The 25,302-nt window shown below is 38.3% G+C and overlaps 1 protein-coding gene and 1 long non-coding RNA gene across 9 annotated transcripts in view; one reads left to right on the plus strand and one right to left on the minus strand.

Annotated features, from left to right (window-relative positions):
• LOC138237732 (uncharacterized) overlaps positions 1–25,302 on the plus strand; it is a 117,830-nt gene that overhangs the window by 20,281 nt on the left and 72,247 nt on the right. The gene's annotated exons all lie outside the window — the stretch shown is intronic.
• trpm3 (transient receptor potential cation channel, subfamily M, member 3) overlaps positions 1–25,302 on the minus strand; it is a 227,348-nt gene that overhangs the window by 14,021 nt on the left and 188,025 nt on the right. For 3 of the 8 annotated variants that reach the window (XM_069187302.1, XM_069187307.1, XM_069187306.1), the window contains exons 9-19: positions 19,669–19,741; positions 16,951–17,051; positions 16,335–16,469; positions 15,274–15,324; positions 11,636–11,671; positions 11,371–11,511; positions 10,538–10,567; positions 8,457–8,749; positions 7,253–7,481; positions 4,129–4,332; positions 860–1,000 (exon numbers count right to left, since the gene is read on the minus strand). In XM_069187302.1, coding sequence (XP_069043403.1) covers positions 860–1,000; positions 4,129–4,332; positions 7,253–7,481; positions 8,457–8,749; positions 10,538–10,567; positions 11,371–11,511; positions 11,636–11,671; positions 15,274–15,324; positions 16,335–16,469; positions 16,951–17,051; positions 19,669–19,741 — 1,434 coding nt within the window. The remainder of the gene's footprint in view (positions 1–859; positions 1,001–4,128; positions 4,333–7,252; positions 7,482–8,456; positions 8,750–10,537; positions 10,568–11,370; positions 11,512–11,635; positions 11,672–15,273; positions 15,325–16,334; positions 16,470–16,950; positions 17,052–19,668; positions 19,742–25,302) is intronic. The other 5 variants (XM_015367487.2, XM_069187303.1, XM_015367507.2 and 2 more) reach the window with 3 other exon arrangements.

The raw sequence follows: 25,302 nt of genomic DNA on the forward strand, positions 1-25,302 counted from the left end.
TCTTAAACCACTGAATATTAAACATATTATACAAGCTAAAGGATCCTATGAACCTAAAATTAATTGTAGTTGCAGTATATAGCACTTTTCATTACAAAGGATTTCAAATGTCCTATAGAAAGGGACCTAGTTCACTGAAGTGGAGTACCTAACTGGCCAGTGTAGCCTTTATTTTAAATACAGCCATACAATGTTAGCAAGCTGTACAAGCCCAGAAAAGAATGCAATAGCCAAGACCTGGATGTAATATCTTTGCCAAAGAACAACACAGTCTCCCCAAACTGGGACATTGGTTTTAGAAGTACTGGACCAGAAGGAACAGTGTCACCTACTGCTCCATCAAAGCAGCAACTCGGTTTTCCGTAGTACTGAACAGATCCTGCTTGTTGAGCTTCTGAGATCAGCTTACAAGCCGATAACGCTGCTGTCAGCATTAAACAAATCTGGTGAAAATATAAGGCCAAAATCAACCAGCAGGTAGATTTAATGATGGATTAAATCAAAATAAAAATAAATAAAATAAAAGGCAATAAAAGGCAATTTTCCATATCCAAGCCACATCAGCTCAATCTGATTAACTCTTGGACAGTTCATTGCTAAGACCACTCCCCAACACTGCTGGCCTCCATTCAGACAACTGGGTGGACTGGAGCAACTGGAGTAAAGCTCCTTGCTCACAGTACAAGTGCAATGTCTGCCGTGGGGACTCGAACCCACAACCCACCAGTCATGAGCCCAGAAACCTGCTACACTACACTGCCCCTGAAGTAAGATAGCACCTGGAAAAAAGTGTATTAATGAAACAAACAAATTAGTATTGTTGAAGTAGTAAAAGTACCATAATTATTGAAACACTCACTGTATGGAACCAAAATTTGACAATGGGCGCATTGTAAAACTCATAGATTTTCCTCCCAAGCGGTATGAACCTGTGTCTGGTTTGGACTTCCTCCACATCTTTTTTTCTGGAAGATTCCTTGTTTACTTTTCCCAGCATGGCCTAACAAATAATGGAGGAGAAAAAGGGTTAGATCATCTGAGTTTTCAATAACAACGAACAAGTATAGGATGGAACACTGCACTTGAAGCTCCCCCCCATCTCCACTACAAATTGTGCTCAGTCACAGGAGGAAGTTACTAATGAAATCCCCAAAGCTCCAAGCTATTTTTATGCATTCTAATTCCGAGCATTGCTTTGATGTGCAGTTTCCATTTTATTTTAGACTTAAAAGACAGCATAAAAACAAATTGTAATCTGGGATGACAGAACACAGATCATAATCCAATGAATGGAACACAAAATCCTGACAATGGAAATTACTGTGCACTCCTGGGAAATTATTTAATTGTATTGCAGCAACCTGGGTTTGCTTTCTGTGAAGCAATTCAGTTTTCCACAAATGATCTTTGTGCCACTGAAACCTGAAGGAAGCTCTGAGGTCCTGACCAGGATGAATGTATTTCTGTGTTTTTTTTACAGTATGTGTCTCTTAACTATAGTTAAGTCAAATTCCAAAACAGAGTTACCCATATGGAAAAGACATCATGATAGATAAAACTGGACACTTTATGCAGTGCGTTATGTGGCACATATTCTGCTGTATATACATGAATTTATTTGATGTGTGTTACTTGTTATATTGTTGTCTGAACTTTGTACTTTGATCATGATGCATTAAGTCTTAAAATTTCTGTAATGAGACATGTTTATTATTCTTTCTTTAATAATGCAATAAGATGATATATAACAGTTTTGATCATTTCATCATCAGGTACAGTCCATAATCCACATTCACGTACAGTACTATTCACCACTTCTATAGGAATTGTTTTGAAACTTCAACCCCCCAAGATTATAAATAAAAACAATACGCAAGTTTATTCATTGTAATCCTGACCTTTTGCTCTCCACATAAATGGAAGCTGTTATTTCATGTGTTATTCTAGTATGACCTGTTTGTAGTTTCAAGTTATTTCAATAGGGAGAAACTGGGCATTTCCAAAAACGTGTCATTAATTGACATAACAGAACCTGAAATGTGCACTAGCTCGGCAGAGATGTTACATACAGTACAATGCTACAGGAATTTAAAGAAAGTCAAGAAAGGCTAGTTTTGTGCCACTTTGCAGGTGTGTTTTCTTTGCTTGTAGCGTGAGTTCAAATGAGTTGGAAAGACGGGAACTCTGCTGTGGATTAAATGTGTGTAGCTCTGGCATAGCAGCCAGGGAAGATTCAGCACAGATGCCACCAAGTGTTTAATGAACATTTCTGAGTGTGACATGCATTACTCTGGCTAGATAGAATTTGTTCAGGCCAGCCAGTGCTGCTGTTAGCTGATATAAATTTTCCTGGGTTGCATTTCGCCACAGACCTGCTGACCACATCAAGTTGTTATTTTGAGCTTATCCTTTAGGTTCCAGTTGAGATCAAAGCTTCTTCCTTCAATGCCTTAACTGTATGCATTATTTCATGGATACTCATCCCTTCTTTTAGGTTGTGAGGCTTTTCAAAAGTGCAGATTCATTGTACTTTTCTGGTAATCCGTTCACAACATTTGCTTTAATGAAGTCTACAAGCAAATTCAACGCTACAGTTTGCCATGATATACTGCATGGTTTGACAAACACGGACAGGATAAAACCGAAAAGGCTGGGAAAATTCAGATTGACCTAATTTTGAAGATTCATACAGTATATGCACTCATGAGACATATGCATGAAACAGTGAGAAAGTGCTGCAGTACAATTACTCAGAGATGTAGAAAGAATCTGTTTCTGGTCATCAAATACAGATTCACCATTTGTGGCATGGATGAAAGTATGTTTTCAGTGTAGATGTGTGCACTGGACTTAAACAGTTACAATACCTCTATATTTTTTTGAAGTAAGGGTTGCTAGAAATTGTAAAAAAAAACAGAACAGAGAGACACACAAACAGCCAAACCATTACCAAAGACAAAGACATTACATTCCAAAGACATCGTTTGCTGAAGGTAGGATATAGAAACAATCAGGAAGACACAGAAGGGCTTGCTTGGCTAAAAACTAAGAAAGCTAATGCCTGTCTATGTATCTGTTGGGAAGAACAATCCCCATGTATTTCAATAGTAGAAATCTACAGTTACATGCTTATATGTTTTTAATGCAAGAGTCTCCACATTCAGATAAATGGTGGTACTGTATAAGTCCAATACCCAGCACTGCTCATAAACCTGAAAATCCTTGGCACAGTAGAGCTAAAAGAGCTAAAAGTAAAGTCAGCCAACCACACATGCTATTCTCCAAAATATACCTTCAATTTAACACACTGTCAATGTTTCAACACAAGAAGCTTCACTGGCACAAACTGATCACCTGTCTCTGTGGCACATATGGGTAAAACCAACAGGCAACTTAAACAAAGGATTTTTGTGCACTGGAGCTTCGTTAGGTGTTAGAATCTGACTTTGGCCCCTTTGGTTACACCCCTACTCTTTTCAAGAAACGCCCTGGGATTTTTAATGACCACAGAGAGTCAGGACCTCGGTTTTACATCTCATCCGAAGGACAGCACCTGTTTACAGTGTAGTGTCCCCGTCGCTATACTGGGGCATTAGGACCCACATAGACCGCAGGGTGAGGGCCCCTGCTGGCCCCACTAACACCTCTTCCAGCAGCAACCTTAGTTTTTCCCAGGAGGTCTCCCATCCAGGTACTGCCCAGGCTCACACCTGCTTAGCTTCAGTGGGTTGCCAGTTGTGAGTTGCAGGGTGATATGGCTGCTGGCGACAGTTCTACCGAGGCAATGTCTACTGACAGTTCTTCTCATTAGAAACAAAGGGTATTCTCCTTTCACATGGAATACAGATGGTTGAGAAACTTCTACTGTATACATAATGGATTTTCAGTAAGCCAAATATGTTTGTCCCGATGAAGACTCTAGTGACAAGACATTGACGGTTTGTTAAATAAAAGATACAGTATATAATTTGGAATACAGCATAAGCGTTCAGCTGGCTCCTTATTGCTTTTTCTCTGCACTTCCTTAATGTCTGGATGTGTGTTCTTTCCTCTTTTCCTTGTACCTCTGTAGAGCTACCCAGAAATACCAAAGGGGGGTGGGGTGGGGGCTGAGGTGGGTGCTCTCACCACGGCGTTGTACTGCGTCCCACAGTATGATCTTACTGTGAACTCCATGTCTTCCTCCTCCTTCTCTTTCACCGGCTTCTCTGGCTCTTCGGTCTCTTTTTCCTGCAGGTAGGCCTCTTGGTCCTGGGGCATGTAGGACATCTCGTCCTTGTTCTTAAATTCCAGACTCAGAATAGAGGGAGGCAATAGCAGTCCTAGTATGACCTGTACAGAGGCAACATCATATCACATCACAGACGTCAAAGATGTGTCCATTCACTGTCAAAAAGTACAGCCCTCACTGGCCAAATAGAAATGCTGTATGTACCCTGTATGTGTTTAGTATTTTCTTAACCATTTGCCTTAACAGATTAAGGAAATATTGTTTTTCTGTGCTTTGGCAAACAAATTGGCCACAGATTCTCATCAATGCGTTCTGATGTTCAGAACATCACAGGAATAACAGCTCTTCCTCCCATTTTGATTACATGCTGGTTACAATTGCCTCTCAAATATAACTTGTCTTTCTACAGTTTTCAGATTAATGTTTAGTATAAACTGACTTTATGATTTGCTCCAAAACGTGCTGCATTTAACAGATTTTAACCACGTTTCACTTACAATATATTAATGACTTTGAGAAATGGTGCACAACCTCATCTTTTAAGAATAGTACATCTTACAAACTGCTGGTGTTTCTATAGAGGATGGAAAAGTGCACTCATAAAGACCAGACAGATTTTTCTTTAATTACTGCAGACGCTCTACTCGTGTGTCTTCTAATTCCTACTCTCGGAAGTCATGGGAAGGGAATTGATACAATCTCATTCATACTTGCACTGGAACCTGTAGAAGTTAATCAAGCAAAAACCGTTAAGAGCTGATTAGTCAAGACAATCATGAGTGTAAAACTGTGACAGCTACTGAGATCTAAAGAGCTGAGGGTGGTGGATTGCCTAAGTGCACATTTTTTCTTCTGTCAGGAACTTGTCTTTGCTTTGTGGTGTATAATGAAGGTATACTTTAGTCTGGATTTTTTTCTTTATCCTTCACACAATATAGAGTACACAATGTACTCTCTGATTCCTGCACATTTGTAGAACACTGTTAAGTAACAGGCTGGATTTTTCAAAGAACGGTAAAAGTATGTAAGACAGGACTGTTCCCCAAAGGAAGAGAATAAAAGTTTTTTTCTATCATTCTGTACGACATTTTTACAAGACCACACAATGAAGAAACTATCCATGGGCTTGATGATGCCAAGACACCTCCAATAATCAGGGAGGAATTTCGCTTCTTTTCACAACAGATCATTTCTGAAACAGGACATGGCAATTCTTTGTCTATGTAAGACCTGTACGAACCAAATCAGTTTTCACATTCAAATTCAAATCTTCAGAATATCTTCCTTCTTAAAAACGAACAACAGAGGGAGCATGTAAACAGAAATTTGGGAGGTGGTCACATTTCTAATCTTGCATACTGTACGTTTGCTCTCAGATATACAGTATACAGTAATTATCTCGCATTCTGCACATCTTTTCTACCTCCCCTCCCTCCACCCCATCTTCACTCTTGCACCTGTTCCCTGATTCATTCCTCATGTGACTTATGCCACATTGTAATATACTGTCCCTATAAATCCTGTTGTCTTGTTGCATTCATTACTATTTGACCAAACTACTGAAATACGCTATGTGAGTATACATGTTGTTCTGGTTAAGACAACTCTTCCTCTTCTTCTTCTTCTTTTTCACAGCCTTAGTCCCAGACTGTCCTGGGGTCAGCTGCTTTGGTTGCTCTTCTCCATTTGTCTCTGTCGAGCACATCTTCCTCACTCACTTCACATACCTCCATATCTTTTCTCACACAATCTATCCATCTCTTTCTAGGCCTGCCTCTTCCTCTGTTACCTTCCACCTCAAATTCCATTACCCTCTTTGTTACTTCCTCAACGTCCCTCCTCATGATATGTCCATACCACCGTAACCTTGCCTCTCGCATCTTCTCAACCACATCCACCACCCTACATCGTCTACGGATTTCTTCATTTCTGATCTTATCCTTCATTGAAATCTGCAGAATCCATCTCAACATCCTCATTTCAGTTCTTCTCATCAAGTTATCTTCCCTCTTTCCAACTGCCAAGCATTCAGCACCATATAGTAGTACATATAGTAGTGTTCTGGTTAAGACAACTGATAAATATTAATTAGTGTAGAATTCATGCTGACAGACTTAAAATGTCTCCAGTGGATCTCCATTTCATATGAGAAATTTGTTGTAAGCTCTATACATATTTAATTGAAATTTAGCCAGTGTAATCAAGTAATTTATCATATCAAGATGCACCTTGACCTTCCTAAGGAATAATATAAATCCCATCTACATAGTACTCCTGTGCATAACAACAGTCTTGCTCTGAAATGTATATTTACTCATGTTGACAGAGGGGTGTAAATGACATGTGGAGGTAGAAATGAAGCTATCGATTGTTTATGTCATGAAATGACTGGGAGGTGAAATAAGGATAAAACAGAAATCTAACTAGGAAGGTTTCAGCTGGGTTTTGAAAGACATATAAACAAATAATTATGTTACATACTGTATCTGTATATCTTAACACTTTGAAAAGATAAATTAAAAAATTAAAAAAATGTGAAATAATGAAAAACCAATGACAAAAATATGACACATGGTGTATTAGATTCACAGTGCAAAATGTTGCATTACTCACCCCCTTGAAGAAAACAATTTAAAATGTATGATAATTCTGGACTATAATAAGGGGAAGAGTTTTTGCTAAAATTGGAAGCTAAAATTCCTAGAAGACTGTAATATAAGTGTATCATATAGATTAGAAACTGAGACCCCTGGATATACTGTGGAAAGATTAGAAGGTAAGAAGAAAACTAAAGACTAAGATACATACAAAATGTAGGAAATAATAAAAAAAAATAATTGACAACCTTATTTGAATTTGAGTTTATTCAGTTAATAAGGTCTGGTTGATGGACTTGCTAGCAAGGTACATCTTCTTCAGACGAACGTGTGGCAGGTTGAACCATGAAAATGTCCGTGTGTTACTAGAAATACGTTATTTTTAGGCTTTGACTCTGAGTGTGTGGTGGTTAGCGTTCCTGACCTTCAGCCCAGAGTTCTTCCTCATGCGCAGCCTGCCCATCCACATGTCCGTCAGCAGCATCTGGCTACAGGTGTGTGCAATGAAGTCCCTGTGTTTGGCTGCCACAGCCAGCTGGAGGCAGGTGGCATTGCTCCAGTTCTTCAGCTCATAGGTGAGCAACTTCATGGCCATCTGCTCATCCTGCTTGTAGGATTGGTCTAATAGCTCCACTGCCAGCTGACCAAACTCCCTACAGAACATATGTCACCCATGTCAGAAGTCATTTCTCTTCAGCAATACTAATTACACACACATACAGGCTTTAGGTGATGGGGGTTACATATATATATATATTTTAATTTATATGTTAATTTATTTACATTTTAGTGGTGAACTGCAACACTATTTTTATATTTAGAAAGATTAGAAAGGATAGCTCACACCATATCCTGCGATTGACAACAAACTTCTGGTGAGGTGAAGGGGCCCTATTACATTGTAAACAAACAGACTTTTGAATACCTTTCTTTTAACCCAATAGAAATATTACTCTTGACTTTGAGATGATTTTGCTGGCACATTGGAACATTGCTGCGGTGAAATGTCTGTTGCACAACCTGTTTTGTACATTACAGTGACTAGTGAGCAGGAAGGGGCACTTCACGTCACAGTTTGTGCGAAGGCGAGAGCAAGGGTTTGCGACAACATGGTGACTTACAGTACTTTCGCAAAGTTCATGACTTTGTGCTCGATCCAGAATTTTTTAAATTTTGTGATATCACTTAATTTATTTTGTTTCAAAGGTTATATTAACCGGTCTGAAAAATTGGGACTGATATCTCCCTTTAAGGTAAAATTGTAGAGCCGTTTTGACTGAACTCAACTGCATTTCAGTGAAATCCAGAAATACCATGACTGCTTAAGGATCCTGGGAGGGCACAACACTTAGAGAAAACTCAGACTATCCACCAGTTACTGTTTACAGACAGTTCATTCTTCTCACAATCAGTGTTTAACCAATGGGCACATTTTTACTAGTATTTCACATCTCACATTTTTAGATTTGTTTTTCAGTTTTTATGATTGTGCAATGTCAGTTGTCAGACACTATAGGTTAGTAGCATTAAATCAAATTTTGATATACTGTAGTGCCTATAGCACAATGGCATTGCATCAAAAATGATTGATATGAAGCTACTGGTGGTAAGTCCACCAGGAAACCAACCTGGAATTGTGGTTTAACTCCTGTGAGATGTCATCAACCATGTCATTTTCGGAGGCCTCGTGAGCCATGGCTTTGCAGAGCTTGCAGGCCACCAGGGCCTTGGCCATCGCCTCTTCTCCGTGCTGCCAGAAAAACAGAGCCATCTTCTGCCGCTTCATCAGCACCGCCCACACCATGAGCTCATGGAAGGGGAAGGGGAAATGATTGATTTCCGGGTCATCAAGATCGATGTCCACCTCCTCTTCCCTCTTCCTAGTGGTCTTCTGTCTTCCTCGCCTCATAGGCAAGTCATCCTGAAGGCGAAAAAACAAGACCCTCCATTTATGTCAGCTCCTCTGCGTGGTGTGTAATCCAGTTTTTCAGGCAAGTTCCCAAAAGACAAGAAAGGCTAATTTAGCACCAGACAAAAAAATACACACAATTTGCTTTGCAGACAGAATTTCAGCCTTTATGTTTTATGCTTTATTTGGTGTCCCAGAATTAGTGGATCTAAATACTAGTATATGTAAAACATTCCATATTACATTTTGATTTTCCAAAACCTAGACATCTGAATCAAAGTGAGAGAAGTCCACAAAAAACAACAGACTTACGATATATTGTCGAAAGAGGACAATTGAGCCATAAATGTGTTGTTACTCTGCTTGGATGTGTTTTTGTGGAGGGGGTTTGCTCATGTGGGTGAAAGGCACTTTATTCATGCCATGTATTCACGTCACAGTTCACTGGTTGAAGTACGGTCAGGGGTCAGGCCTTCTTAAATACCAGATATTGATAAAGTATGAGAAACCCACCAGCTTGACTGGTGGATACAAACTAACAAACAGTAGTGTATATAAACGACACCTTTTAATACAAAACTTTCTAACCATATTTTGTCAGGGTTGCAGGGGAGTAAGCTTATCTTGGCAAATAACAGGCGCAAGGCAGGGTACACCCAGACAGGATGATAATCCATCACAGGGGTAGTTACGCAGATGCAAACACACTCACAGCTGCAATAGGGTTAATTTTTCCAAGATGTTTTTGGACTGCTTGGGGAAAGAGGAGAACATAGAAACTCCACCCAGCTAACACTTCAGGTCTGAAATTCAACTATGTGTGCCAGTACTGCAAAACAGCAATGCTAACCACTCGCTGCCCTCATACCAAATTACTATACTATTATTATTAATATCATGTAGACAAACTGATGTTACATAATCCATCAGCTTTTTGTACTCCGTGTGGGTTTGCCATGAACTACTGCAAGAGTTTTAATTTCTAGAAGACATTTCTGAAAAAAGTGTCTGTTTAGAAAATTATTTTATTTTGATTGTGATATTCTGAATGTAATGATTGTATGGACGGACTTTGCTAAGGTAGAACCAAAGTATCGGATTTCTACTATACGTAGGTCCCTTGTTTTCATTTAAAAAGCTTTACATCAAGCTGAACAGTTAATAATGTTTATTATGTGTATAACAAGGATGTGACTACTCCTTCTTACGTTTATTGGTGATCTTGTGCTAGTCGTCATCTACATATAATATTAAAAGAATTTCCAAATTTCTCAGCAGCAGGTTGCGATCTTGAGCAAGAATAGCACTAATCAACGAGTTGCAGACAATTAATGCAGCATACGAAAAGCATAACATTTTCAAAAGATCTGTAGCCCCCCACCACCACCACTGAACTAGCCAAAATGGAAATTCTGCAGGTCAAACAATCCAGTGTCCTTTTTCAGGGGTAACATGCCCATGTCTTGTTCAATTTCTTTGCATCTCCAGGTCTGACACAGCGATAATTAAACTGCATTCCATTACTGAAAACCGTGCAGGGAATCCAATGAAACTGAAATGCTGTGTGGAGGGAACTGCCACAGCTACTAATGTATTCATGAATTGAAGTTCAATTTAAATTTCAGTGTAAAAAGGCATGGATCCTAATAATATGCATGATGGTACAGCATAAGCTGTTGAAAACTGAGCTATGTGGCTGCCAAAGCATTACATTGACAGACTAATGTGTAACAGAGCAGAATATACTTTACAAAGCATTATTTTCCATTGCCATTAAGTCTTCAGCTCCAGTCAACATACCTCCATTCCCAGTAACTTCAGAGCCTTTGGCTGTAAGAAATAAGAGACAGAGTTCAGACCTCAAAATTGCAGGTTTATTATGATATGAAAACAGTGAATGCTGAGGCTACATGCTGTACATGCAAACTTGAATGATTCAAACTGCGAATCTCTGGTTTCAATGGTTACAAGGTACTTATAAATACTATATAAATATATATTTTATTTATTATAATTGATAAAAAGTTACCAATAACTCAATTATGACTGTCAGATGAGTCCTCATATTAATGAAAAGGAAAAAATAAGCAACAAGAAACCCCCTCATAATCACAATGTCAGCTTCAAGCCATCCAGGTCTTCTAACTTATTGAACGTATCTAGCCTTTATTTGCAGAACTCCTCTTCTCAGTACATTTTTGGGAAAATCATGAAGTCAAATGGAGTTTTATTCAGATTTTTAGAGGAGGTCAAAACCCAGTCTCACCCACTTACCTGCTTATTCCCACATATAAATATTTCTCTTTATTCACTTACTTGCTTGTGTGAGTTTTGATTTTCATTCCCTCCCTCCATCCCTTTTTCACCCGTGCAGCACCTCTCCAGATTATCTCCCAGTAAACCTACTGGAAGGGTCGGTTCTGACAGTCCCAGCTTTCCAGATGGGTTGTCGTTCTCCTCAGCTGAGTCACCCCAATAATATTCAAATATGATCGCATCTCTTTTCTAAAGTAATTACAGTGTGACCGAACGACCGAATTTGTCTTCCTGGGATTCCAGGATGTCCAACAATTTGTCAGAACTCCCTCCCCCTACTATTACACTCATGAAAAAAAAAAAAACAAGGCACTCACTCTCTTGGGGCCGAAGAGATTGTGGTAAAGAGTTCGAAATCTTTTCCTTGTGTAATTGCAGCGATATGCTCCTCCCATTAAATATTCAATGACAAGCCCGATGTCGATCAGACTGATCCTGTAGTCTGGAGGAAGGTTCCCCTAAACAGCGACAAGCAGTTCAGTTCAAGCTGGATTCGCGAAACCACCTTCTTATCTTTAACTTGATAGAGAACGTCACAAAAAAGAACTTTGGTAAAAAGAAATATGTTATTAGCTGATTCACCTTGAAATAGATCCAACCGAACCCTGGATATTCTTGCTTGGAAAGAACACATAGGGTAAGTAAGAAACAGTAGCACAAAAAAATTGACATTTTTCACAGTAAAACCCTGCAAAGATCATTCTCAGTAGAGTCACCCTCATGGAATCTGTTAACAGCTCCATTGACATTTGACACTGACTGACAATAGAAATTTACAGTCCACTCGTATCTTCATTTTAAGATCTGTGCAGGGTTTTAGTGTTATGTATTTGGAAAATTAAACTGAAACTTAACTTAATGTAAACAGAAATACGTGAAGATGACTTTGGAGCTATGACATCTAAAATAATGAAATGGCTCAGAAAAGAGAAGCCAGAATACTTTAGACACTTGGGCTGGCATTTATTCCCCTACCATAGCACACCAATCACAAATGGCATCAGAATTGTGAATTAACGGTGGCCTCAGCTGTAACACTTACATAGTGGAGATGACAAAAAGGTCTTGAAAAGCGCAAGACATTTTTAAAATTATTTTGAAAAGAGGCAAACCAAACCAAACTGAAGAAGACAGTATAATGAATTCACCCCAAGTCTTATAAAGATTTCAAGCTACAAGCAAGAAGAACAAGTAATAGGTTTATTCCATGCTGAAAAAAAGAAGAAAGAGAACACAATGTTTCGGCTGTGGAGCCTTCTTCAGGTGTGAGCAGGCCTGAAGAAGGCTCCACGGCCGAAACGTTGTGTTCTCTTTCTTCTTTTTTTCAGCATGGAATAAACCTATTACTTGTTCCTTTGCAGCCTACGCATGCTGACGCAGCTACCCACCTGAACTACTACCGCCTACAAGCAAGAAGTATCATTCCTACTGTTAATAAACTTGATTACAAATAACTTTGTTCAGTGTTTAGTTACATTAGTTACATCATTTTTGCTCCCCCTTAAAGAGTAGCACTGTACAACCAACAGATTAGACTAACAATATTGTAAAACAACAATTGTTCACTCAGAAAACTGCAGAAGAAATGCTTACCACACAAAAAGACTCAGTTCAGTGCAAAGTCAATCTTAAATTCTTTTGAATATGCATTACAGTCTCTACATTTTTTCTTAGTCAACTAATTAAATTGAAGCAAGATTGAAATAAAGTGGATTTTTGAATGTGCAGTAATTAAGCACCGCAAAGAAAGCTCCATAGAGTAATGGTATAGACTGCCTTATGCATTGGCATTGCCTGGTAAAGGTTTACCTTACCTGGTAAAGGTTTTTCAAACCAATAGATAGATAATAAATTCAAATTCAAACCTTAAATAGGTTGCTAGACTACTTTAAATGTGATTTTACACTAACTGAGCAACATTTTGAGACATTAATTTCAAGCTTGCTTCAATTTAATTAATTAATTAAGAAAAAATTTAGAGACACGGTAATGCATATTCAAAAGAATTTAAGATAGATAAACATCCAGTCATAATGAAAACCAACTCAGAATTAGTACACACATTCTTTTGCTAACTGCACCTTACATCCACTTTCAGCTGTGAACGTGGAATGTTTGTTGGGGTCTTTGGTGCTATTCTTCTTTCTTGAATGATGCTTCAGTTTGACGCAGTAACTGTATTTTTACCTTGGTAGGCAAATTCAAATTTTGAAATTCTCTTGAAGCTGGGATGTAATGCAGGTGTACCACATACAGTATAATACATTTTATTTTATAGATAAAATGCAGCTCATCTCAAAATGTTGCTCAGTTAGTGCAAAAACACTTTTAAAGTAGTCTAGCAACCTATTTAAGATTTGAATTTGCTGTCAGTCAATACAGGTGGCCTCTTAAGGAATATTTAACATTTTGTGGGAAGTATTGAAAAGGCAGTCATACGAGCAGGGACTTCATAAAGCGTTCGTAATCTTTGTGGGATGTAATTTTGACCAGTCATTCTGAAATATGATTAAGTATTTCTGTCCACTAACATTCATTGAGTGGCGGCTGGATTCAACTGTTTTTCAGTACAAGAAAAACATCTGATAATAGTAAAGTATTTATAGTATATTAAAATATACCAAAGTTGGCCTGGCCACTAAAATATCAGATTGGTGGCAACTATTAGATAATTAAAACCTCATGCATCAGTACATTTGTATGCTTAAAAAACATCAGAAAGATGGTGTCTTAAAGAAGTCTGGATTATTGCAAGTCGTTTTTTTTGTATGTATGTATGCAGTTTTACAGGGAAACACAGTAACAGTAGTTTTTTTAAGGACAGAGGCAGCAACTCATACTTGTGCATACAGCCTGAAGCAAGCCACCATTTACAGCAAAGACTTCTGCAGCGATGTACGATGATGAAGACAGAGGAAACGGCAATATTACAATGTCCCGGCACTGTAAACGGATCACGTGACAGACGGTGCCACAGAACGTGACGGAAGCTGGCCAAGGCGCGCGACAGGTCAGACAAAAGCAACCGAGCAATGATCGTAAATGTCTCTGTTGCGAATAATTATAATATAATAATCATAATAATAACGAAATTCAGCAAAAACAAATACATTTTTCAAGATTTTGTGTAAATGTGTATATAAATACGCAGACGACATCATGACACCGTCAAAGAAGAGTAAAATCAAATGCATTATGCATATATTGCCAGACAAAGTCCATTAGTGGCACATTATGCTCACAGCTTCTGTTGCATAATGCCGTTTTTTCTAAATCCCGTGTAAAAAAAGAAACTCTCGTCTTACACATTCCTTTTTAAAAAATATAATATTGTTAGAAAGATACAAACCAATGAAAAGCATTTTTTATATTACTGGACATATATCTATTTCTTCTACTTATATAGATAGAAAAATGCAAGCCATGTATATTGATGTGCAAAGTGAAGAAATAGAAGATTGTTCAGTTAATCATAAAGTAAGAATTGTCATAATAGAGTTCATCTGAAGTAAGATACAGGGTATAATCTAACCAGAAAACAGACTAATAAACCTCAAATTAATGCTATATTTTTATACCTTCTTAGTGAATTGTAAGTATTTCATTAATGTATTTTGATGATTCTCCATCTGGATAAAAACTCATGCACTGAAAAGCAGCCGTCTGTGGGGAAATGAGCAGAACTGACTGTTTCTCAAACCTCAATGCAGAAGCAGCCCAAATGGAAACAGTGTGTGTAATGCCTTATTCTAAAAGTCATAAAAAGGTTAAATATTTACATGAAATGTAAACAAAAAACCACAATTAATTCTTCTTCAACAAAAAGCAAGTGCTGTACTGAAACTGTGTATCACTGAACTGGCTTAAATAACTATCAGGATCAGAAGTCTTCAGACACTAGTTAGATATTGGATATTCAGTGTCTACTGACTTTTACATGTTAAAGACTGACAATTAATGAGTTTGTGTATTATATGTATCGTATATGCTGCATTGAAACCTTATTTATGACACTCAGAATAAAGCATTACTTACTTCATCAGACTTGAAGAAATCATGGTCAGGCTGACCAGAACTCCAGACATTTCTACATTTTTGAAAGAGGAGGCTCACTATCAGCCAGAAGCAATAGGCAGCAAATAAACTATGATACTGTGCATGGAAGCACCATGAATGACACTGTGAGCACTCCAAGCACACGAGGATGTGATAAATCCTACCTTTTTGACGTCTCTGACTAGATGGTATAAAGTGTTTGATGGACCATGTCTCTAAAAAAACAAAGCGAAGGAAAGAACAATATCACCATTCAGGACGCTGACTAATTGGAATCATGGTATACATGGCTATGCTATTGACTAAACCAAGAAAATGCACGCCTTCTTCAGATACAAAGGGTTGTATAGATATATACAGTTTGTAAGACTAATCTTTAATTCCCCAGATAATACCCAAGTGTACAGTATGTGATTGCGTTACACTTTTATCAGGGCGGTAATTCATTTTCCATCTGTCCATTCATCTTCTCACCACTTTATCCAGTACGGGGTCTCAGGGGAGCCACAGCCTATCCCAGCAAGCACCACACACAAGGCAGGGTACACCCTGGCCAGTGACGCCAGGGCTCACACTCACACCACGGCCAGTTTTCCCAGAAGCCAATTAACCTTACCTGTACGTCTTTGGACTGTGGGACAGAACCAGAGCACCCAGGGGAAACCCACACAAACAAACACAGGGAGAACCTACAAACTGCCCGCAGATAGCACCCCAGGTCCAGAATTGAACAAAGGGCCACAGTGCTGTGAGGCAGGAATTAAAAAACCACCGAGCCACCGTTCGCACCCCAGCTGCAGTCCCATGGAATTCAATTGCACTGGAGAACAGATCTAATTGCTATCAAAAGTGCTTAAAAATATAGGGTGTAATAACAGACAATGAGCGTGAGAAGCAGGTTACAGTAACTATTTCGAAAATGGTCTTGGGTAGCATAGACAAGGCTTTCTACTGCTGAGATCCACATTTATGCTAATAGAAACGATATTTCCGCATGTTTTTTTCTTCAGATTCGAGCTCTAAGGCTGGATAATAGTGGCAGCAAGCCATTACAGCAGAATTTGCTCAGTATGCTAATTTTATTCCTGTGGTTTGGTAGATTTCCTCTGGGGGTTTGCTCAGAGGCAGAAGCTGCCGACGCTGGTCTTTCAAATGGACTTAATGATGTGGAGCGGATTACTGCAATACCATGAATAACATAAGTGATTTCAGTTCAGTGGTCTACCGTGTTGTACAGTTCCTCAAGCCTGGAGATGGTGAGGAAGCGATGCATGCTGACCCCATTCTCTATCAGCAGCTTCACAAAATCCACTCTGTCTAACACCAGGGCATCAAGCATGGACTGCTCTAAGGATCCCACCTGTGAACCAACACAGCTGGTTACGTTTTCCATCTTCTTTACATTTACTTTCTTCACATTTTCAAAATTACAAAAGCATTTATAACACTTGCATATTAATACTGTTTCAAGATAAGAATGAAATATATTTATAGGATTATAATACGAATAAGTAAGCAATAAGTAATATTTTCTTAAATCTGAGAATATTATTTTTTGGTGCCATCCATTATTTTGTTTGTTAATACATGCTTGTCAATCAGTTGTGTACAGCTTTGGGAAGGATTCATCCCTAACATTCAAGCATTTTTTGAAACCAGGGAAACTAATGCAATTTAATCCTTCTGGCAATACTGAAGGATTCTGAAGCGTCTCTAAATGTTTTTTGGAATTATGAAGGCAGATGGCCAATCATGTTTCAAATTCTTTAACCAAGGACTTGATCTGAAAATCTAAAAGAAGCTGTCAATTCTGAAAATCACAGTGTGGAGTTATGCATTACCGGCCACTGTTGTCCATAAATAAAGATCTGACTGCGGGCTATGTCCACTCTGTTCCAGGCCAAGGCTAAGCTCAGCTGGTCTGGGGCAGAGGCATTTGCTCCTGCAGAATGACAGAAAAAGAAGGAGGAATTCAGGAAATGATTAATGGAAAAAAACAGGAAAATTCATTTTTTATTAATTTTTCTGGTGACTATTTGGAATTAAGCGAAGCTGAATTTTTCAAAGTAACCCCTCCTGATAAATTGAAACGGGTATAAAATTAATATTGTCTTCAATATTTTTGTATTATCTTTTTCTCCTAAAACAGGTCATGAATTAACTAGATCCCTTAACTTAAAATCTTTAAAAATGAAGATAATGTGCAATTCATTTTTTCACAAGTTTGGACAAACACAGAACGTTGTTAAGTCATTTCAGCCTTCAACTGTTGTTCATAAGTGGCTCTGGAGAACATTTTTTCATTTTCCATTCAGTTTTTCACAGTTCTGCTTGTGCAGCGTGCATCCTGTCCGAGAGAATTGGGCCATTTAAGATGTGCAAATAAGTGACTTTAAACATGCAAGAGACCATACAGTGTGAACGTAACCAAACACTGTACACTGACTGGGAAAAAAAATTAAGTGTATTTTAGCAGAACACCATTATTTAGCGAGACAATAATAAATGGGAAAGGGAGACACGTTGCACTTTCTGAAAAAACTAACAGAAGTGATGAAAAACAAAGAAGCTGAATGGAAAAGAAACAAGGAAGAGAAAAGGCAAAATGATTTAAAGGGCTACACTAAATGTCAAAGGATACAAAAAAGAATGTAATGTGGGAAAAACGGAAGAATCAGAGCACACAGAACAACATGTTGCAGAGCATGAAAGAGGTGAAGCAATACAATTGAATATAGATGCAAATTTGTATTTCAGTTCTTCAGCCAGACCCTAACTCAGCAGCTCTGTCAAATACTTGACATTCTAACATGATGAGAAAATGAAAATAATGGGAGAGCGTACTTAATATTTCAATGTTTGGCACTAATTCACCTGGCTGAGGGAATGACAGCCCTAGCCGTTAGGTGTTATATTAAAAAATCAGGAAACAACATAAGATCTTGAACGCTGCCTTCCATTTTTAAAATCAAGATCCCATTCTGTTTCAGATTGACCAAGATGTCAGTATCAATCTTTATTTTAATAAATCTAATTGTGGAAAAAATATAATTAATACAAAGATTAAGTATCCGCTTCTCTTCCTAAAAACAACATGAAAACATAATTCTTGGTGAGTTTCATATTAAAGTACAGCCACTACTTATTTTCAATGCAATACTACAACTAATCTTGCTCATGTGTGATCTTCAAGATATGTTCTATGTGTGTGCAAATATGAAATAGAATGAATATCTCTTAAATTGAGATTTTGCAAAGTAAACGAGAGCTACCTGAGCTATATGTTATGTTCAGTTTAGAGGACACATCCTAGCCTGTTACCCTACAGCTAAAAAAAAACACATGATTTTTGAAGACACTCGTCTCTGGAGGCCCTGTGTGCATTAGACCCAAAGCAGCTGTCAGGGTTGTTCTCTACAGTTAAAAAATGGAAGAGAAAATTGGAGAAGAGGTTTCTTATGCTCCAGTTTACTTAATCCTCAAAGGTAATGTGTATACTCAAATTCACAAAAATAAAAAAGGTTGTTTTAAAAAAGTTTTGAAGAAAAAGTAAAATGAGGATAATATGAACAGCGAAATCATTAATTATACAAAATCTTTTTCCTCTGCTAATACAGTACATTGTTCTCTTACTCTCCTGCGTGTCTTTAACATGTTTGGTTATACACCTTATGCAGTATGCAGATTTATTTATACAACTTGATTATTCACTAACATTGGTCATGTAATTTCAGCATCTCCATATTGAATGTATGCTAGACAGAATGTGATAGATTATATATTTTAACCACAGTAAAAGGTCTTCTCATTTAAGCACAAGTGTTGCTTTGCGTAAATAGCTGGTTACTGCTCTACAAGACATCAGATGCTGCTACTATTTCATGACTCTTGCTAGTTGCTATATAGACTGATTTACAACAGCAGCTGGGCACTGAGGTAGGACAGGGATTTTTGCTCAGGTCTGCTCTCTGGGACCTGCTCCTCTCTATAATTCCAGTGCAGATACAGTGACTTTTATGTCAGTTGAGACAGAGAGAGTGTTTCAAATCTCAAGCCCCGTTCCTGTAAGTCTCTAACCATATGTTACACGAAGCTGTGATGTGCCAAACCAAGGATCTTCATTATGAACAGTCCAAGCTGCAATACCGACAGTACCTGAGCAGTTTGCTCTGCGTCTGGGGACATACGTTAACAGCTTGTACTCTCCCTGCACTCTTACACGTTCATTAGTCTGGAGCCACTCTCTGGAATTTAGTGGTTACTTTAGAATATAGTGTGTGTATATTATAAAAATGAAATAGCTCTGGCATTACTTAGGACAAAATATCTATAAAATATTACAGGCCGTTAAACTAAAGCGCAGTAACAATATTCACAATAAATATATTTATACAGTATGAAATCATACTGTAGCAGTGGAAATGATTTTAAAACTCTTCACAAATATTGTAAAGAGAAGAAAAGAAACACAACATTTCGGTTGTGGAGCCTTCTTCGAGTGTGGTATGTTGTGTGATTTACATTTCACAGAAGATATATTGGAGGAAGTAAGATGTTACCTTTCAGAAGAGCTGTTAGGATGGCCAGGTCAATGTCCTGATGTCCCTCTGACCCCATTCTGAACACAGTTATCTGTGGTTGCAAAGGCAGATATTACTTAGGATTTATTTAAGCGAATTCTCTTATGTTGTGAGCTGGCAATACCTTGGCATTTTAAAACAGAAGAGCATTTTTGGTTGTATTTATTCATTGTGTTTACATGAGTGAAATAAAATCAGCTGATACTGTAGATACATGTAGAAACAACCAAATAGCTGTTTTATACTCTCAGTTCTATTCCAGAATTTATTCATGTCGTGAGAATAAAATGCACATTTTTAGAACTAAGAACACACGATACTATAACAATGACATTTTGCGTCAGTTTAAGGAACAATATACTGACTTCCACTGCAAAGGCCTAAGTCTGAAATCTTTGACACAATACTTTGAAAAGACAAAGGTTTCCACAATTTATTCGTACCTTTTCTATTTATGTTCAAACACTTGCAAAGTTCAATCAAGCTAAGTCTGTGTAATTTAGAAACTAATGAATTGTCACTATCTGGCAGCACTTCTAGTGATATTTCAATTCACTTCAAAGCTAATTATACTTTAGCTGATTTAAACCATTTTTGCCTTAAAACACCGTCTGCTTTTTTTCTGTTGGAGTTTCCTAATTATTCTGGAGAAACAAACGTAATCGCCATGTTTCAAAATAAACTGATAAATCTTCTGATGAGATGGAAATATCCGTGGAATAACTATCTTGTACATTTGAATGAATTCATCCTTTTTTCAAGATCAGTAAGAATTGGTGAACAGTGAATATCTGTTTGAGGTCTTCTGCTGGTACTACTCACAACCAGAAACTATACACAATATGTTTACTTACTCTTGAATTTTGTAATTGTGATTTAGTAAAAAAAGAACAAAATTGGTACCAGGGCTAAAGCCCATTCTGGTTTCTCTAGTGTTAAGTGAGCTAGAGAGCATGTTACCCCATCCAGAATAAGACATTAGACCAGCATACAGCTGGGTAGACTGGAGAAACTGGGATCAAGTACCTGGCACAAGGGGACAACCTGTCACGATCGTTACCCCTCCTCTTAAGGGCGCTCCAGCCCTTCCTTGTTAGTTTCATCTCCCCCACCTGTTCCCTGTTCCAGCCCCTTTTCAGTTCCCCCTTAAAAGCCAGACACTGACGCTAATCCGGGCTCTGCATTGGTTCCCGCATCATGCGAGCCCAGGACCTGGATGTGCCTGGCTCCATTGTGGCCTTAGTTTCTGTTCCAGTTTCCCCTGCCGGCTCCGACCTGGTTCTGGATTTTAATCGTCGTTCGCAGATGGATCGCCTGGCCTTGGACTTTTTGCGCCGTTTTGGATTTCCCGTTTGACTCATCCCTGGATCGTTTGCCTCGGCCACACCTCCCCCGACCACCAGTGCTCCATGGACATGCCCCCCCTATTCTCATCCCCGTATCCTGCATGCTTTTTTCCCCGTGTTTTCTCACTTTATCCTGGATTGTGTCATCTGCCTAGGGTCCGAAAAGAACTCTCCCCGACACAACCGCAGTGTCTGCAGTGAACCCCCAGCCTTTCAAAGACTTACCCACCACACTGCCCTCGGTTATTTTGGTAATTTCATGATGATGATAATAATAATAATAATAATAAAAAACATTTAGACAGATTAAACCTATTTGTGTGTTCCATGCAAATTAAGTTATTTGCTTAATTAACTGTTCTCAAATCCTATACCATCATCCACATAGCAAGGGATGTTATTTGAGATAATTTACATTTGCTTTCTCAGTGGTATCACTGTTTATTTAGGCTGTTTTTTCTTAATAGAGGCATATTTCTGTGCGGTTTTAAGCAGGAGCCAGCTCAGACACCCTCTGGTATTGGATAATTAGCTGTGAAAGGAGGTGCAGGGTCCTGTGGCTGATTGCCAGAATAACTCGCTTTCAACCCTTTGCTGATTGATTGCAACACCTCCCACGGCTTTTCTTCTCCTGAAGGTGACCCAATTTGCAGTCTTTTGCAGCACGTTTATTGTCAGTTTTGGGCCAGACTGGTTTGACTTTTCATATTTTAAGACACGGCCTATACAGTATGTACTGTAGGTTAGTAACGCAGAGGTTACGACATTATGATTTTTTTTAGGTCAAAGCAAGAAACAAATGCCTTTCAAACTTCCATTCCTTCCCAGCATCATTTAATTTTTGTCGGCTCCACTATCTTAAATAAATCATGCCATCTGCAATATGAAACGTACGCCGAAAAAGCTTAGTATTAACAAGGGGCATTGATACCGGATTATCACATACAATAGCTGGGTTAGAGCCCCTTTCTCCCAGCCTTCATCACAATAAATACAGTATGATTCATAATGCCATTATCTTCCTGTCTATAGCTACAGGCTGTAGACCCTGCTGAGGCATCTGGCGGTCCCTAAATTTAATGTAAAGCACATCAATTCCACTGCACGTCCAACGCCATTCTCAGGTGAAGGTAGCCTAGCCTGTTTCTCAACATCTCTCGGTGAATGGTTTGTTTCCTTCGTGTCAAGTCGAAGCACATTTTATATGCAACCTATTCCAATTGAAAATGTGATTAAAATTTCCTTACAAAGTTAGGTATTATTTTTTTATTCGGAAAACACTTCTACCCAAAGTGCCTTACATTTACATCCACTTATTCAACTTAATCAATGGCCATTTTACTGGAGCAATTCAGGTTACATGAATTAACATCATATTTCAACTCACAAGCATTTAGTGGCAAGTCTAGAACCTTAGACACTTCTCCAAACTGCTGCCCAACCATCATTACTCATCAGGGAGGCTGGGATTATGTTTTCTTTCTGTTACCTATGAAGGAGCTGAAAACTAATTTACTAATTTACTTTGGTGCTTCTATATTACTCATATAGACCCTTTCTGGGTGTAACTGCGGAGGCAGAAATACTGTACAAGCAGACAAAGCAAAAAATTCTCAGGAGCTTCCAAAAATGTTTACAAATACATTTGAACATGTTTAAAATAAATTACTTATAATAATCATATAGCACAACAAATTCACAATATCAGCATCATCCTGTATGAACTTCGGTTGCTTTTAATTTCATTGATGAGTTCTGTTTAGATTTAAATTCATAACTCAACTTAAAGAGTTCTTTAGGTTGTATTGTGTTTCTTCTAAACTTAAACTTAGATGCCTTATCTGCCAGTAATCTGTTTTTCTCCAAATTGGAAATGCTATGTCTAAATGAATGAAACTGAACTTTGTACATCACATTTGATTTTTTCTTTTTTCTTTTATTGGTCTCTGTTTTGGCTCAATCTTCGAGACGTTTTTCAGCAAACGGGGTCTTCCCTTTGAAAATGTAATTTATATGCAAATTACAGTACATGTCATGACATACAAAGACTAGGGTGCATTACAAGACTTCCCGCTGTCGCAGAAATATTGCTGATTACCGAGGCTGAATCAGCTCTGAGGTAAACAAGGGTGGCTGTTATAAAGGTGTTTTAAGGTTCAATCAAGAACTAACCAACTACCAGATGGTGCAGAGAAGCTTTCAAGCAAACGAAAACAAGACAGTCAAAATAAAACACTGAAAGACAAAATGACATAAAATAATAAATAAAATACACATATATTTTGTGAGCCAAAATAAATGATTAAATCAACAGTTTCTTAGCAAAACTATGTACCAGGGAAATTCACCATTCTCCAAGTGTTCCCTGTCTCTGGGCTGCAATCCCTCTCGTGGCCAGCAGGTGACATTAAAGTCTGTGAATTCTCCTCTGAATGCGACACCAGCCAAGACTGTAAGCCAGGGGAACCCTCCCAGCAAGTCCTTCAAGCTGACCTCAGACCCCCCAGACCCGAAATCGGATTTAACTACAATAACTGACAATACTAACATACCAGAACCAGCTTTGCCAAGAATTGCTATAACTAACGAGATTCTGTACCCTACCGCTCTACCCGACAAGGATGAATTCTGGCGGTTTTCACATTTATGTCTATGTGCTCCATAAACTGACAGTGGTGTCAGATCTACCAAAATAAATAAAATAAAATCAAACCAGATTATGAATTGACTGTGCTAGAAAACTAGATTACGTGCATTTATATATCGTTTCTCATCTCAAAGGATCTCAGAGCGTTTTACTTAAAAGTGGCAAACCGCACTTCCTCCACAGAAAAACTGCACCACCTGGGAGATGGTCAGCATCGCCAATTTAGAGCAGTAGGAAGGAAAGGGAAAATAGCGGAACTTGAGGAAGGCAACTGCACTATTTAATCATTGTAGTTGCCCACCATTTCTTCGAAGAATATTTTTAATTCACTTCATATTCCAAGAAATCAGCACACACCGTGAAACCAACTTCAAAAATAGCTTTAAGGAAGTATTTTCCAAAAATTGGGCATGACAATATGAAACCGTGCTTCACAATTACAAATCATTACTCGTCATTAGAAATCATTAGAAAAACGCGTCAGAACTGAAAATAGAACATGTTGCGTGTTAGTATTGAATCAGCAGCAGGCAAACAGTTTCTCTTTGATTATAGTTACACTAATGTAACTTTGAGGTAATAATTAGCTTTTGAAAGCTATTTATATTCGCAAGTGAACCTAATATAAAAATATCCTGTTACTTTCATCCGTGAGAATCCTGCTTGTGATGACGGGTATTTACTCTAATTAAATACTGTTAGTGTTACGGTCACCATCCTCTCCTACAGAGGACGCTACAACCTTCTCATGTTGTTCTTTTTAGTTATTAGCCGCATTATGTCCCGGTGTGCCTTGTTTTAGCTTTCCTATAGAAGTTTATTCCTTCCTGCCCTAGGCTTGGAAGGGAGTTCTGTATTTCCTGGATTCTTGTCTCGTCATTGTGGTCCTGTTTGTCTGCGTCACCTGATGGATTTCCCGGCAATGGACTTATGGACTGCTTCCATACTGCCCATTGAACTTCCTTGGGTATGTTTGCCTTCGGATTTTCCCCGCACTTCTGCACGAACTTCCCTACTTCACTGTGAGCACCAATAAAGCCTGTGTCTCTTCCCTGAACCCTGTCTATGGTCCTCTTTCTGGATTTGCCGCCTCGCACAGGGTCTAAACATCACCCTCCAATGGAGACCAACCCGGCTTCCGTGACACATACTGTATCAGTAGTTCCAACTTGCAAATAAAAAGTGTGTGTGTATATATATATGGTGCATATAAGACATGATTGCAAGAAATAAAATGGGTGTCCATTTCACCACATATCTTTAGCACAATCTTTTGTGTTCTTCTCGTGCAGTTTTCTGCTGGGCAAACGTTATGACTTCCAAAGCAGTTGTGTTCTAATATTGGAGCTGTACACAAGACCCCAAAACCCCAAATACACATTAGGAACATTACATGAAGTCTGCACATTAAATTAAATAACTGCTGTTAACTGTAACCATTATTTTCAATATTGTAAAAATTGAAGAAATGTTTATGCAATAAGAGCAAAAAAAGAAACAAGCAGGAATTTCATTAAATCCACAAAACAAGTTATCAGTTAATATGTGAAATCCCTGTGTACACTTTGTTAATTTAATGTAATATGACAGTGTCTACCTATACATTATAAAGTAGTACTG

This window comes from Lepisosteus oculatus, chromosome 3 (genome assembly GCF_040954835.1).
Source record: "Lepisosteus oculatus isolate fLepOcu1 chromosome 3, fLepOcu1.hap2, whole genome shotgun sequence".
Lineage (NCBI taxonomy): Eukaryota > Metazoa > Chordata > Actinopteri > Semionotiformes > Lepisosteidae > Lepisosteus > Lepisosteus oculatus.